Below are 13939 nucleotides of genomic sequence, written 5' to 3'. Positions count from 1 at the left end.
GCGTCCCGCTCTGCGCTGCGGGCTCCGGCCGCCACCGCAGCCCCGGAGCTGCCGGGGGGCGAGGGCAGAGCGTGCTGGGGTGCAGCATGGTCCGTGCGCACCTGAGATGTATCCCCTCCGCATTTCCCACGGTCCCGCTGTCAGCCCGGCCATCATTAATCAGTCCTTATCTGCTTGGGTACCCGAGGTTATGCACACCTCATCTGGGCTCTACTGAACTTTGGGAAGGGCTAACTGAGAGGAAACAATGTTAACCCCTTTACGAAGGAAGCTGTGGGTAATGAGAAAAGGACGAAAGTTAAACTGGAGGTATGGTTGTCAGTGTGGAGCTGTGGTACGAGGGAAGAAGCATGCTAGACAGGAGAGCCTTCCTCCGCTGAAGCAGAAGAGGTAGCCTGAGTTTCTGAGTAGGCAGGGCAGGGCACTGGGCTGGTTTAGATCTCTGCTGGGAATGTTCAGCCAATGCAGCAGTTACTCACTCTGCGATAAGTTTGGGCGACCTTCCTGTTGTCTTCCTGCTGAACTTGCTCGGCAGGTATTGATCATATTGACACCTTTCCTGGACCCCAAACCTGGGCATGGAAGTCTAGACAAGATCTAAGATACTTGTATTTAGTTCATTCTGCACCCTCAAACACAGTAATGTCATTTTCCTTCCCTCCTTTCATTGTATGTGAGGATGTTCTGGCTGCTTGGCATCTCGGCCTTGAAGTACCACTCTTGGTGCTAGTGCCTGTGGAGTGAGACCACAAGTCTTGGTCCTGGCTTTAAGAACAAGAGGGACTGGTTTGGGCAAGCAACAAAAATCCACTGTGTTAAAACACTTGGTATCTTGGATTTGGCTGAGAGAGTTATGAAATAGAGGTTCCAGTCTGTGCCATGGAGGATTTTCATTGGAACTATTGAGTAAATCCTATCCTGAAGCAGACATAGAATGGATACTTTCAGTGCTGCAAGGATTTTGTCTGGGTAGCTAACAGTTTTCCAAGGGGAAGTGTAAAGAATGGGTACTACTGTTGTCCAGACACTGTGAATTCAAGGACTGCCTTTCTGTTGGATGACAATAAGAAGATAATGTTTAGTTGCAGGAAACTTTGGTAAATGGAGATCCTATCAGATGGGTATTTGGAAACTGTCTTCCATTGGAAAAACTGGCAATCCCTTACTCAGTTATGTCAGAGCTGAAATTAGGCTGAACATTAGGCTGATTTATGTGTTAATATTCAAGACACTGCACATGGTGTTCTTTCCCAAGAACTGTTGGTCACTGACCTGAATATTTCCCTGTAACTCTTGCAGGGTGTGTCTATGGCTGGTTCTTCTCGTACAGCATGGGAAGATGCTCTAAAAAGGTTTGAACCTGATGTCCTGGGGCAGCCTTTGGTGGCTGCTTCCAGAATGAGTAAACGTAATTTCAGACCTGTGTCCGCACAACCAGATTTTGAGGAATGGCTACATCCACCTTCCTTCATAATCTTGAAAAGGCAGTCCCCAGTGTGTGCCCACTGCTTTCTTCAGTTGGGCAGAGCCATGTGCTCTGGTTCATGAAGAATCAGTTCCAATTCATTTTAGCCTGGATTCTGAAGAAGGTAAAAGAGACCACTGGCGAGGGTAGAAGGAGTTTAGGACTGTGATTCCCTTTCCTTCCCTCCCTTGCACTGTACGTTCTGTGCAAAGTGACACTGTCAGGTTCATCCTGTGCACCTTATCTGAATGCTGTCTGCTGCTGCAGAAGTGTGAATGAGAGCAGAGGTGAAGGGAGGCCCTCAGAGAGCCCCTGTCTTCCTCTTCACCTAAGCTGGAATTGTGGGTCCTATTCCTCCTGCCTTCAGACCTGAGCCCCTGTCTGTATTGGGTGCAGTGTTTGTTGTGCCAGTGCTGGGTCGGCCCTGCTGCTTTATGGAGGTGAGCCAGGTGTGTTTTGAGTTCCCTGGGGTGCTCAGGACACTGGGATTTATAAATGATGTGGTGTAGGCAAGAGTAGCCACTCTGTGTCTTGGACCGCAATGGTCTCCAGAAGCTGAGAACTCAGTCCCCAGTGGTTCCACACGTTGCTCGAGGAGGTGTGTCACTTGCATATGTTTGCATGAAGATGTCCTTTGCATGTGTTTTCTGTAGTACGAGAGACAAACATGTTTTGTTTATATTGGTCTTTATCTCCCAGATTATTATCAAATGGGTTTCACTTTCCACAATTCTTGACTGAGGAATCTGGGTTTATGCCCCCACCCAGAAACACCCACAGAGCCAGAGCTCTCCTGACTTCCCATGTAATGATGAAGCATCTGGTGTGATCTTTACCCCCTGGAACAGTCTTATAGACAAGCACTGACATGATGAACTGAGGACCTAGGAGAGCTTCAAGTTCTTTACTGATATTGGCAGGCATATTTATTGAGGAGGATGCAGTTGCCTTTTCTGTGTAGTTTGCTGCTATGCCTGCATCTTCTCAATCCCCAGTTGCCAGGTTATGAGAGTGAAGACAGTTGTGCTCTTTGTAGTAAGAGGAATAACAGTGTGAGGGTAAGAGAGTATCTGCGCTGATCCAACAGTCAAGTGCTTTTTTCTCTGACATATATGTTTTGGTGTTGGATTTCTTTGCATTTCGACCAGTATAGCCAGCTCCTGTCTGCTTAGATGCCAGAGTAGTTGAACAAATGAAAATCTTTGGGGTCTTCCTTGCCGCTGTTGGTAAAGTGAGGAGAGGAAAAAGGGGTAAACGCTATCAGGATGGCAGATGATTCACTTCAGCAAAATACACTGAAGAAAGAAATTATATCCTATTTTGGGTTTTCAGGGGAAATCACCTTTGTCTCAAGTGAAATATGTAGTACAGGTCAACAAGGAAACAGAAAATGAAATCTTAGCAAAATCAGTCTCATAAAAACGGAAATCTTCCAAAGTAAGGGATCCCTGAAGTGTTCTGACTAAAATATTTGTACTTTCCGTGGTCATTTACATGTACCTCAGCTTCTTCAGAAAGACTGCAGTCACCAAAATAGTGTAACAACATAGGAAACAATGGAAAAAATGGAAAAACAATTGTCAGTAGTTTGTAAACCTGTACACCTATCCCGAGCCCAATAATCAACAGCTAAATAGAAATCTCTGGGGTTTCTACTGCATGAATTAAATCCTTCTATGACACTTTAAACATATTTTCTTAGTAGTTCAATGATTTTCAGATACATTTTCTCAGTTGCATCAAGGCCCCAAAGGAAATCTTCATGTCCCCATGTAGGAAAATTCTCGTGGTAAATGAGATTAGTAATCCGAGGAAGTAGTCTTGCCATGTCTTTTGGATTTGCAAATTTGTCCTGTCCACCACTCCAAACAGCAGTTGGTATCTTTATCTCTTCTATTGTGTACACAGGAGGAGCAGTCTGTAAGACAGGGAGGAGACCTGAGTGAGTGCTGCTGTATCAAAGCTGTGTTTAGAGAAAGGTTTCTGTGCAAGCACCTCTCTTTGTTTTTGCTTCTGCACTGCCTACAATAAAACCGTAAGGATGAAGGCCACCCTCTTATTGTTCATTGCCCTAACCCCTTTCCCTGCCGTGCTTGTCATCACAGAAGAAGCTGAAGAAAACCAGAAGATAAAAATGGAAATCATCTGAGATCTGAACAAACGAGTTAATGCAGGATGGTTGTTTGTCCGTGTGGTAAGGGACCATGCACAAGATGTTTTTAAACTGACCCTTATTATCAAAGGGTGGTTCAGTTATCTTTCTTCTTGACTGCTTTTTGGACAGTTTCCTAACCTTCCACAATACTGGGAATAAAACATTGCCCATTCTGAGATTTAAACTTCAGGTATTTAAAGACCATATGTGGGTATGAAAGGTGTCTGAGAAGGAAGGTGTCTTTGGAATCTTTATCCACCTGTAAAATAACGTGCCACCCATGAAATAGCCTGCCCTGACTCACAAAGCTCACTACAAGTCAACTGATCTGATCAAACCTCAAAAAATAATCGGGCATGTTATAAGTGTTGCAAGAGGAGCAGGGCATTTTGAAGTGTTGACCATGCAGTAACTAAAGCTCCTTCCGACCAAACTTTGCTGTTTCCTTTTTTTCATACAGGATGCTTTAGATCTCCCCAGCAGTCTCCACTTGTCATACTGAACCATTACTTAAGTTTAATTTTTACAGCAATTATCCTCTGAAAACCAAGATATTCATTTCCACCCTTTTTTTTTTTTTTTTTTTTTTTAAATTCTTTTACCTCCCATTTCAGTGTTTAATTGAAAGGCAGACCTTGAAAATTTTTGGGAAAGAGCTGTGCACTTATGCAGTCCTGGAACCTGGGTGTGGCTCTTAGCCTTTTGGGAATGGCAGGGGAGCTGACACATCCTGGTTGGACACATCCTTGTGTCTGTAGGGGAGGCTGCGAGAATCTGTACATGCCGTGTTTATAAATAGACTTTGACAATTATGAGTATTACATTCAGCTGAAACTTTACCTAAGACCACCCTCCCTGTCTTTTTGTAGCACTCGAAGTGCTAATATATGAATTTTTCTATTCTTAGTTTTTGCAAGGACCCAAGGATGAGTTCTCAGCAAAACGAATTGCCTTACCTGGTTGTATTTCTTCATGTTTTCCTTACAGCCATAGTCATAAGCTTGAAGTTGGTCTGCATGTAGGATCTGTTAATATTGTAACAAGGACAGATAAAATGAAAGTGTTAAAAGACAGAGAGCAGGAGTTGTTTTCTTGCATATGATTGAAGTCAAATCTCAGGCAGTAGCCAGGATTCCAGGGATACTGAGAAGGGATCATGGGATAAGTGGTTTCACCACCTTTTCCCCTTGCTAACATTATCTCCTGATCTCCAACCACCACCCTTGTTATGTTTAATTACTAATACCTTGCTGCCCTATCTTAATTGGCTCTTTAGTTGGCTAATGTGGCTTCTTTGTGATGTAGGAGCATGTCAGGGCTCTCACTAGCCTGGGATACCTTCTCCTAATCCTTGTCTTTTGTGTACCTGCTTGGTCTGGTGGGGTCTGCCCACAGTAGTGGCAATGATATCAGGGGCTCTGTACTGAATACAGGCGTATTGGTAGCAGGGCGTGATTACTTTAACACAAACGTTTGTCTTCTGTGACTTGTCTAAAGGGAAAATCAAAACCATAAAGGATTGACCTGTCTTACTGACAATGCGTATGCATGTTTTTTATCCAAACCTCTAAGTAACTGAGGATGTGACAGAAATCTGCTATCTCATCTCTGTTTTCTGGCTCTGGATGCTGGGTTTCTGGTCTGGATACCAGGAATTTTAGGCAGGAGGGTGTGCAGCAGCACGCATGTATTTTAGGGCTGGTTTAAGTTCACTTAAGTTTGCAGTTCACATACGGTGATGTGCTTCTGAGCCAATGCCATCTTGCCCTGGTCTGATTTGGAGTGTAGGGAGAACAGCTTAGGTGTGAGAGTGGCATGAGGTACCAGCAGAAGAGGCAGTTCCCCGTTTTGCCATTGAGCCAGCAGAAGCATTTGTGCAGTAAACTGGCTTTAGAATGTTATCAATGCTGCAATTAACCCTCTGGGAGACAAGCTTTAACCTAGATCACTTCTTTGTCTGGTTCATCCCTGTCTGTAAAGTTCTCACTTATCCCACCTGCCAAGTGCCTAGACAATGCTTGTGTTCACTTCTGCAGCTTTCAAGGCACACGTCTCCATAAAGAAGGATGGAGACTGGCAGCCATTAGAGCCTAACATGGAGAGGTGTGATGTGCCCTGGGGAAATCTCAGAGCCTGGTGCCAAAGGGGAAATTCAGGGAATGATCTGGTGAGCCATAGGAAGCAGGGCTCCTTCTGTGACAGGTGAGATGTGATGGGCAGATTTCCAGATCTGTCACCTCTGGGCTTCCCTGTTGGCTGTCAGTTGTATGAAAAGCCATAGTAAGAGTGTTTATATGTCAGCACAGTTATACCTGTTGCCAATGAATAATATTCTTTACTGATGTTCCAGCTGGGTAATGTCCCGAGTATGCATCTGTTCGACTCTGGAGACAAAGCAAAAGTGTTATGAAGGCAGAGATCCAGTGCTGTGACATAATAAAGCTGTGAAGGCCCTGAGCAACATATTGGTGCTGTGTTAGAACCCCATTTTTCTAGGATATTCTTCAGATACAGAAAAGGAAGTTGAGGAAAGATTCACAAATTTACTAGTTTACAGTAGGAAAGATTCATAGGATTTTATACCTTTGGGATAATCTTTTCAACATTAGTACTTATCCATAGAGAAAGCATCATTTGAAAAGCGTGGTATGGCCTTTGTTTTCTCAGATCTATGTGTGATGCTGTTAAATATTGCTGTGCATGATCAGTGGAGAAAGATTGGTAATACACGGTTCTCTTGAACATAATGAAGAAGCACGTGTGAGAGCTTTTTATGGGCACACTTGTTAAATGGCCTGAGAGGTGAAAGGTAATTGGAGAACAGACATGTGAAAGTTCTGTAAGAAAAACAGGTAGCAGCCAGAGTAAAGGAATGCAATCTTTCTGCTGGGAGAAGTATGCAGAAACAGCTTTGAATTTTGGCTGGAAATGTTTCAATGTGTAGCAAACAAAAAGAAACCATCTCTTATGTTCAGATGAGTCAGATGTCTTGTTGTTTAGGAAGGAAAATATATGAATTGTACAAAAGAGAAAAAGATGTTTCTCCATCCAGTTACCCTTCAAAGCTACTTCAGATTTACTTGTATTAAGCTTTTCTTGGATGTCCTTACCGTGTTCATATTTTGCATCCTGCCCCCAACTAGGTAGCATAAGATACTGCCACAAACTTTTCCCAGACATGCACAGAATTGTGTTACAGGTCCTTTCAGCAGTTCATTGTATTGAAGAAATCCATTGCAGCCAAGTACTAACTGAGGGAAGGAAAAGGGAAAAACTTTTTTAGCTGTTGCAAGATTATTCCATGCAGAAAACTCCCTCTTCTTTAAGTCACTCTCTCTTCTTTAATAGCTTTACTCTTCACAAGAGGCAAGACTGCTGAAACTGCTTGCCATCCCACTTTCTTTATAGTGTGTTCTTCCCAAGGACAGACCACTTGTTCCTCCTTCTCCCTGAGATGAATGCTGGAGGTCACTGTCCATCTGTTTTTACTGTACTGATCTCAGGGAGAAGTTGGCTGCAATGATGGCTGCATAATATAGAAAGTCCCTCTTTGCCCTAATATTTTTTCCTGGCAGGTGCAAACTGTACTGTGAGTACTACTAAGTAAAGAGGGATCAGACAAATGAGGCAAATGAGAAGGGTGTAGAGCTGAAAGCTCTATTGTCACATCATGGGTGCAGCTTGGACAGGAAGAGGATGTGCTTCTGTGGTTTGACATGAAGTACAGCATGCATAATTTCCACATTCCCAGCAAATTATATTAAGTTGACATGTTCTAGTGTTTAGGTTTCATGTATCATTTTACAAGTAAATATTTTACAAGCATAAATGATCTGCATGTCTGATAAAATTGAGGTGTGAAATATCTTAATTGTGGTTTTGTTTGGTCTTTAGGCTAGATTTAGTAGACTACATTAGATTTCTTTTGTTCTGGTATTTGAAAGTTCTTCAGAAATATGTAACTTAAATAAATAATGGTGAAAGTATTCCTGCTAGCTTAAAGAAATTGCACAAGAGATACCATGTGAAAATGTGAAACCTTGCAGCTTAGCTCTCTGGAAAGTCTGATATCTACAGGCACTGCCAGCAGTCTGATGCACTGAATTAATTTCGAACTGATTACCCCTTAAAAGTTCAGGTTGGGTGAGTGCAGTAGAGACAAAACAGACTGTGATGTCTTTCTTTTTAGAAGGAGAAATGACTTACCCTGATCAGTGACTGGGGAAGCTGTAAAAATGTTACCAGAGGACTGCTAGCATGTGTGATGGTGGCCACTGGTGCCAAAGCAAAGAATGCTTTAATCTTCTGAGACAAATCAGGATAAGTAGAAAACGCTATGAAGCCTGCAAGCTCAGAAAAAGAAATCAAGTTGATGAAGAGATCTCCACAGAACAAACTAAAAAAAAAGCAGTAGGCAGCAAAAGAGTGAGACTAGATTAACATCCCATTGGCTGTTTTCCATTTCTGAGGTGCAGACATAAATAAAGAAAATGTTTGATTCTTGCTTAAATCTTTTATTTGGAAGATAAAGTTCATTCGAAGAACACAAGCTCGTTAGAGCATGTCCTGATAATGCTTTTGTCAGAATGAGAATTTTGTGTTAAGGCCAGTTTTGGTTGAAAAAGTCCATTAATCAGATTTTTGAAATCTAAATTCTTTCTCGAGTTCTCTAAACTCAAAATAAAGAGTTTCTCAGCTTGCAGTCTCTAAAGGCTGTATGTGTGTATGCTGTCATTCAGCAATGCAATACTTATTTGAGGATTAAGAATAGAATTTTTCTTTGTAGCGACATACATATTTCCATGAAAATGAATTCACACATAAAGGAAGAGTATAAGGAAGGCATTAAAGCTAAAACGGGTTTGTCCCTTTCTGTTTCCTGAATGTGTTTAAATTTCTCCACTGATGGATTTGACTGGCTGACATAATTATCCAAAGACAAAGAAGGTGGTGACTTGGTGTGTACTATTCATTCTGCAAAAAGACTCTTACAATGCACATATGTTAGAGAAGGAAAATATTTTTCTAATAAAGCTACTTCTCTCAAATTTCTCCTCTGTTTCTGAGTTTGTTTTTGTGAAAGTACAATGGTACACTGTGACAAACCTCAGAGTGTGCTCACAGAACTTATACATAAATCATGAACACTAACACTGACTGTTTGGTTCTAACAGATAGTTCTAACATTACCTGCAGTTGAACCTTCAGAGTGACCAATATAGTAAATATCCTTCTGCCCAGTTTTATTCATTATGAAGTTCAGCTCTGCTGGAATATCATATTTACCCATTTCATCGAAACTGCGGGGAGAAACATAAAAAGCTGGCAGACAATTTGACTATCAGAGTGGGAGTTACTGACTGTCAGTTTTGCTCATTGCACCGAGCAGGACCCATTGAAGGAGGAGGTTGCACACTGTGTCTGCATCCTTGCTTGAGCTGGAGAAGTGGGCAGAGGGGTGCAGCTGTGCAGCCTGGCTGCCTGATGCCTTGGGCTCTGTGTGGATCAAGTGCCAGTTTCATGTGACAGCTGCAGCCCTTGGGGAACTGAATTTAATCAGTGCTTTCACCTGCACGGGTTATGAGAAACATTTTTCTCTCAGATAAGTGCTAGATCTGATTTCTAGACTGAGCTCAGCAGTCTCCTGTCCTTTCTGCACTTGGGACATGGTGTCTGGTGGGACACTTCAAGGTTACAGATGCCTCCCAGTTCTGGAAGTCTTTTCCCAAAGAAACCAGCATGGTGGATGGACAAAGGTGACCCGAGTACTTCCAGCTTTGCTTCTGTGTGTGCTGATTCCAGGAAAGCCTGTTCAGATCATGCAGCCAATTCCTTCTTATAACCTCCCTAATATGCACAGGAGTGGCTGCGTCTCTGGAAAAGTTTGTCAATTCTCCTTAAACATTGCATGTCCCGCTTGAATTCAGGATATATGAAAACATGTAATGTTTTCATATAACTTAGCAGGGAATTTTTTTCATATTGCCAGAAGGGGAAAGCTTCTGCATTCTAGTAAGATATGCTAATCTTACTAATTGCATGAAAGCTACTTTCCTCAGAAATTCTTTCTCCACAGAGTACCTGAACTGCCAGAACTCCTTTTGGCAGGGCTTAAGAGTCTTGTGTTTTAAAGACCAGGTGTTCCCTCGGCTGTTTCCCAACCAGACATCGTAGCCAGCATCTGCAAGGATGAAGCCCAAGCTGTTGTTGGGCAGGTTGGAAATCCAGTGAATAGAATCTGACAGAAGACCATGATGTAGCAAGACTGCAGCCTTCTTGCCTAAAACAGAAGAGATTTTCTTAGGCTTTAGTAGTAATAGGTAATATGTAGTTAAAACTGAGGTGCAGAAATTGATTTAGCAGGAGGGTTTTAACCAATAGACAGAATTCAGGCTGCAATCTAGGCTGAAAGACTGGGTGCCCTTGCTGAGATGGAAAGGTATGGAACTTGCCATTGCATATGCAAAGGGGAAAGATGGGGAATCCATGTAAGGGTTGGCTCCCAGACCTTCCTTATATCCTATGTGTCATACCAGAATTTCGGCTGTTCCTCCCAGCAGGAATTCTGTACACAGTAAGAATGTATCCATCCTCTGTTGTAACTTCATATTCCTCACTGGGGAATCCATGATATCTGATAATTTCACTCTGTAGAAAGCCAAAGGAGAGTTTGTTACCATTCATTTACAGTGTAAATATTAGTGTAGGAATGGTTTGGAGGCTGCTTCTGCCCAGGAATGTGAAGCTAGCCAGGAACATGCCAGGAAGGTAAATGAGATAGCCTGATAAATATTGCTAGCCTTTCTCTACTGCTCTGTGTTGTACTGGTAGGGAGGGACATCAAAAGGGACTCCAGCAGGAAAACAAACCCCAGGTCTCTCTTTTTTGTGGATGATCCTATAGCTGCCCTACTATATCCATGGAGGCTGGAGGATGCAAAGAACAGCAAGAGGAGTTGGGATGTGTTTCTGTGAAGTGGTTTGTGTATTCTACTTAATGCTGTATCACTCTAATTCTGGTAATTGCTGTGGTTGTGGTGCTCAAGCACTACACAGACTTGTAAGAGTAGCAGGATGCAGTAAAGTCTTCTTCAGACCTGTTTAGATGATAGATATTGCCAAATATTTGATCCCCTATTACGGGACAAAGTGAGTGGCTAACCTTTTGGGAGATAGGCGATATCCTGTTTTGCAAAGCTGACACAGGTCTGTAGAGATTCTACCTTGGAATGTGGTCAAACCTGTCAAATAATGTCCTATTTTTCAAGCTACCAGTGGTGGGCTGGGAAGGAGCATCACGTACCCTTGTTGGTGTTGAATTACGCTAAAACAGATCTAACACATCATCCCCAAATCAGCATGGTGATAATGAGGCAAAGATCTGGAAAAGATAAACTGCTAAGGCAACCTGGAGTCATAAGATTGACAGTCAATCACTCTGTACTCTGAAAGTCCAGTCCACTTCCATATGGTTTAGTTCTCCTAACATATCCCTTCTTGGAGTGTGTATGAAGATTTCTCCTTTGGGTTGGGATGCCCCTCAAGGTTACTCCTTGAGGCTGAGCAAAAGAGATTTTGGCCATGGTAGCTGGTATGGGTGAGGGTGAGTTACATCAACCTCTACTTTAATAATAGTTTCCTTTTGCTAACTTAACTACAATTGCTTTTATAAGATTGCTTTGATATAATGCACTGTCTTATCTTATGCCAGTAGTTTTAGCTACTGTTCTGTGTAGTAAAAATTTCTGATCAGGATGTTTTGGTCGAATCATTACTAATAATGAATCATTATTTTTTTAATATAAATATATTTGGTTTGCCATGGTTAGTCCTGCAGGACAAAGTTGTAGAATGGTTCAATCACACCTTTATAATTTATATATAATTTCTTTATATAATTTATATATAATTTATATGTAATTTATTTATATAATATATATCTATATAATTTATATATATTATTTATTTAATTTAGCCTTCTGCAGTGAGAGATGGAGGCTAAGACTGGATTCAGCTGCACCCAAGCTCTTCTTTGGGGAGGAGTTCAGAAATCAAGGGGGTCCTTTCAGCACATCATAACTTGACAGAAGGGCTTCTCTTTGAACATTGTCTGAAACTCCCACTCTCCCCCACAAGAAGGTTGTACCTTTCTAGAGTGTAAACATGCATCAGTGTTTCTATCTGGTCCACAGGGAACCTTTTCTTGCCGAGGTGTGGTTAAGCAAGCCATGGAGGGTGGATCTCCTATGACAGACTCACTCACAGCACCACCTACTACACTGCTGCCATGGTGAGGAAACCTTTGGTGATTCAGAGCAAGGGGTTTTTGTTGGGAGAATCTGCTGTTTGGAGAAGGGGTTCAAGCTCCCTTACCACTGTAGTGGGCAAACAGGTTGTCACAGAAGGGCAGGCCTTGAGACTAGAAGCCAGCCTTTCTTTCCACTGGAAAGGAATTCTTCTCTCTAGCTCAGCCTGTTTGGATAAGTGCATCAACATTTCCTTGTGATGCTGGTGTGACCCCTTTGAAGGCAACTTACTTTAGCCTCCCAGTAGGCACTGTTAGTCAGTGCTAGTGGTGCTGGGAGGGAAGCTTTAGGACAAAAGGGAGGGAGGTGACCCAGCTTACAACATTCATGAAGCATTCGGGGTTGCGACTCTTCTTGCAGTGGCTTGTGTCAACAGCTGGAGTGGAGGCTGCTGTGAATCCTGCTGAAAAGGCAATTCCTTGGGAGCAGAGCAGCACGAGGAGGCACCACATCTTGGGGCTGTGTGGAAGAGCACATGCAGGGGTGTTGGTGTTAGGAAGAGAGTGGTGTGGAATTCCACAGGAAGACCCGAGAGTCTCCTGAAGGTGGCCCAAGAACTGCTCCCCAAGGACTGCCAGCATAAGAACCCAGTGTAAAGGAAGGATTGTCTACTTTCTGTTGAATGTGGACCACAAATGAGTCAATGGCTCCAGGATGAGAAGGAACCAAGCAGGTCCTGTGTTTATATGATATTGATGGCAGTTTGTGATGAGTACCTTCCTTTGTCTCTACATTAGGTCTTTCCTGTTGTAAATCTGTCTTTCTTGAAAAAAAGGCTGAATCTTCCTGTATTTTAATCATTGTCTGGTGGTCACAGTAAAGCTTGTCTGAACAGAAATTGTAGAGCACTCTGTGTAGTTAATGCCTTGCTTTTTGGCTGTAGCCACCTTTGGAATTAGCATGGATGAGAGCAGTCATACACCCAGAGTGTCTTCTCTGAAACACCATGGGGAAGATCACCAAGATTTGGAGCGTGTAGAAAGGATAGGTAAAATACTTGTTCATTTGTTTGCACTGAATTTCTTCAGGAGGGAAGGAGTGAGTGAGTTGTCAAATATTTTAATTTTTTATTAAATCTATCATATCTCTTGAGGAACTACAACATTTTGATTAAGCCAGAACTGGAACATTTTCGATAGATTGATACAATACAAAAATTATTATGTATTTTACACTATTAGAGTATATATATATATATTATATACATGTATTAATAACTTTTTCTATTTTTATTATTTATCCTATATAAATTTTTATATTTATCCTTTTATTATAGTTATATGTTCTTATACTTTTAATGTTGAAATCCAAACTCACTGTAGTCTGTCTACTTTGGAGGAGAACACTCCTCCAAATTCTTCTGTCAATACAACAGAAATATTCTTACTTGTGTGCTCTGGAAGCACAGTTTCAGAGTAAATATTCCACTGCTTTCTGGTATTTCATTTAGTTCAAAGAAAAGTAAAAACTACATTCCTCTTTTTCTGCATGTGTAGCATTGTTTGGGAAAAAAACAGAAAAATTCAGCATCTAGTTTTTTCATGCAATGAAACAATGCCAAGGATTTACATTTACCATAGCAAACTGGAAATAACTTAAATATTTAAAATGAAAAGAAAGGTAGAGGAAGGTGCCCGAAAGATATATTCAAACATGCCATTTGTGGAGATTTTTGATATTAATGAAAACAAAACTTAATCCTTCTAGAAATTCATCAGTGTACTCTTGAGAGAACCATAATGGCTTTCACATACACCATAAATGGGACAGAAAAGACACCAGGCTAGCAGACACCAGAATCCCTGGGTTAACTTACAGGGAAAATTCAAATGCTTTTGGAACTATAGAACAAGATGTATTTAATTTATGTGCATGCTTTCAATGCTGTGATTTCTATGCATCCACAGTGACTTCCCTAGGGGAAAAAAACAAGGAGGACAAAATGAAACCATCAGTTACATTTGCATGGGTCAAAAGGTTTTTCCTCTCCACCTGTGGCAAACCTGCCCTTTGA

At 41.8% G+C, this 13939-nt stretch overlaps 1 protein-coding gene across 1 annotated transcript; it reads right to left on the bottom strand.

The window, feature by feature from the left end:
• Nucleotides 1-3149: 3149 nt before the first annotated feature.
• Nucleotides 3150-12384, bottom strand: LOC148223022 (lipase member M-like). The gene is made up of 9 exons (XM_088168609.1): nt 12246-12384; nt 10154-10268; nt 9702-9900; nt 8811-8920; nt 7827-7963; nt 6731-6871; nt 5933-6004; nt 4577-4645; nt 3150-3383 (listed from the first exon to the last, which is right to left on the bottom strand). The coding sequence occupies exons 1-9, from the start codon at nt 12375-12377 to the stop codon at nt 3150-3152; spliced, it is 1209 nt and encodes a 402-aa protein (XP_088024735.1). The 5' UTR covers nt 12378-12384.
• Between the last annotated feature and the right edge of the window lie 1555 nt (nt 12385-13939).

This window comes from Sturnus vulgaris, chromosome 8 (assembly GCF_052056855.1).
Source record: "Sturnus vulgaris isolate bStuVul1 chromosome 8, bStuVul1.hap1, whole genome shotgun sequence".
Classification (NCBI taxonomy): domain Eukaryota; kingdom Metazoa; phylum Chordata; class Aves; order Passeriformes; family Sturnidae; genus Sturnus; species Sturnus vulgaris.
This window is presented reverse-complemented; position numbering and strand designations above follow the sequence as displayed.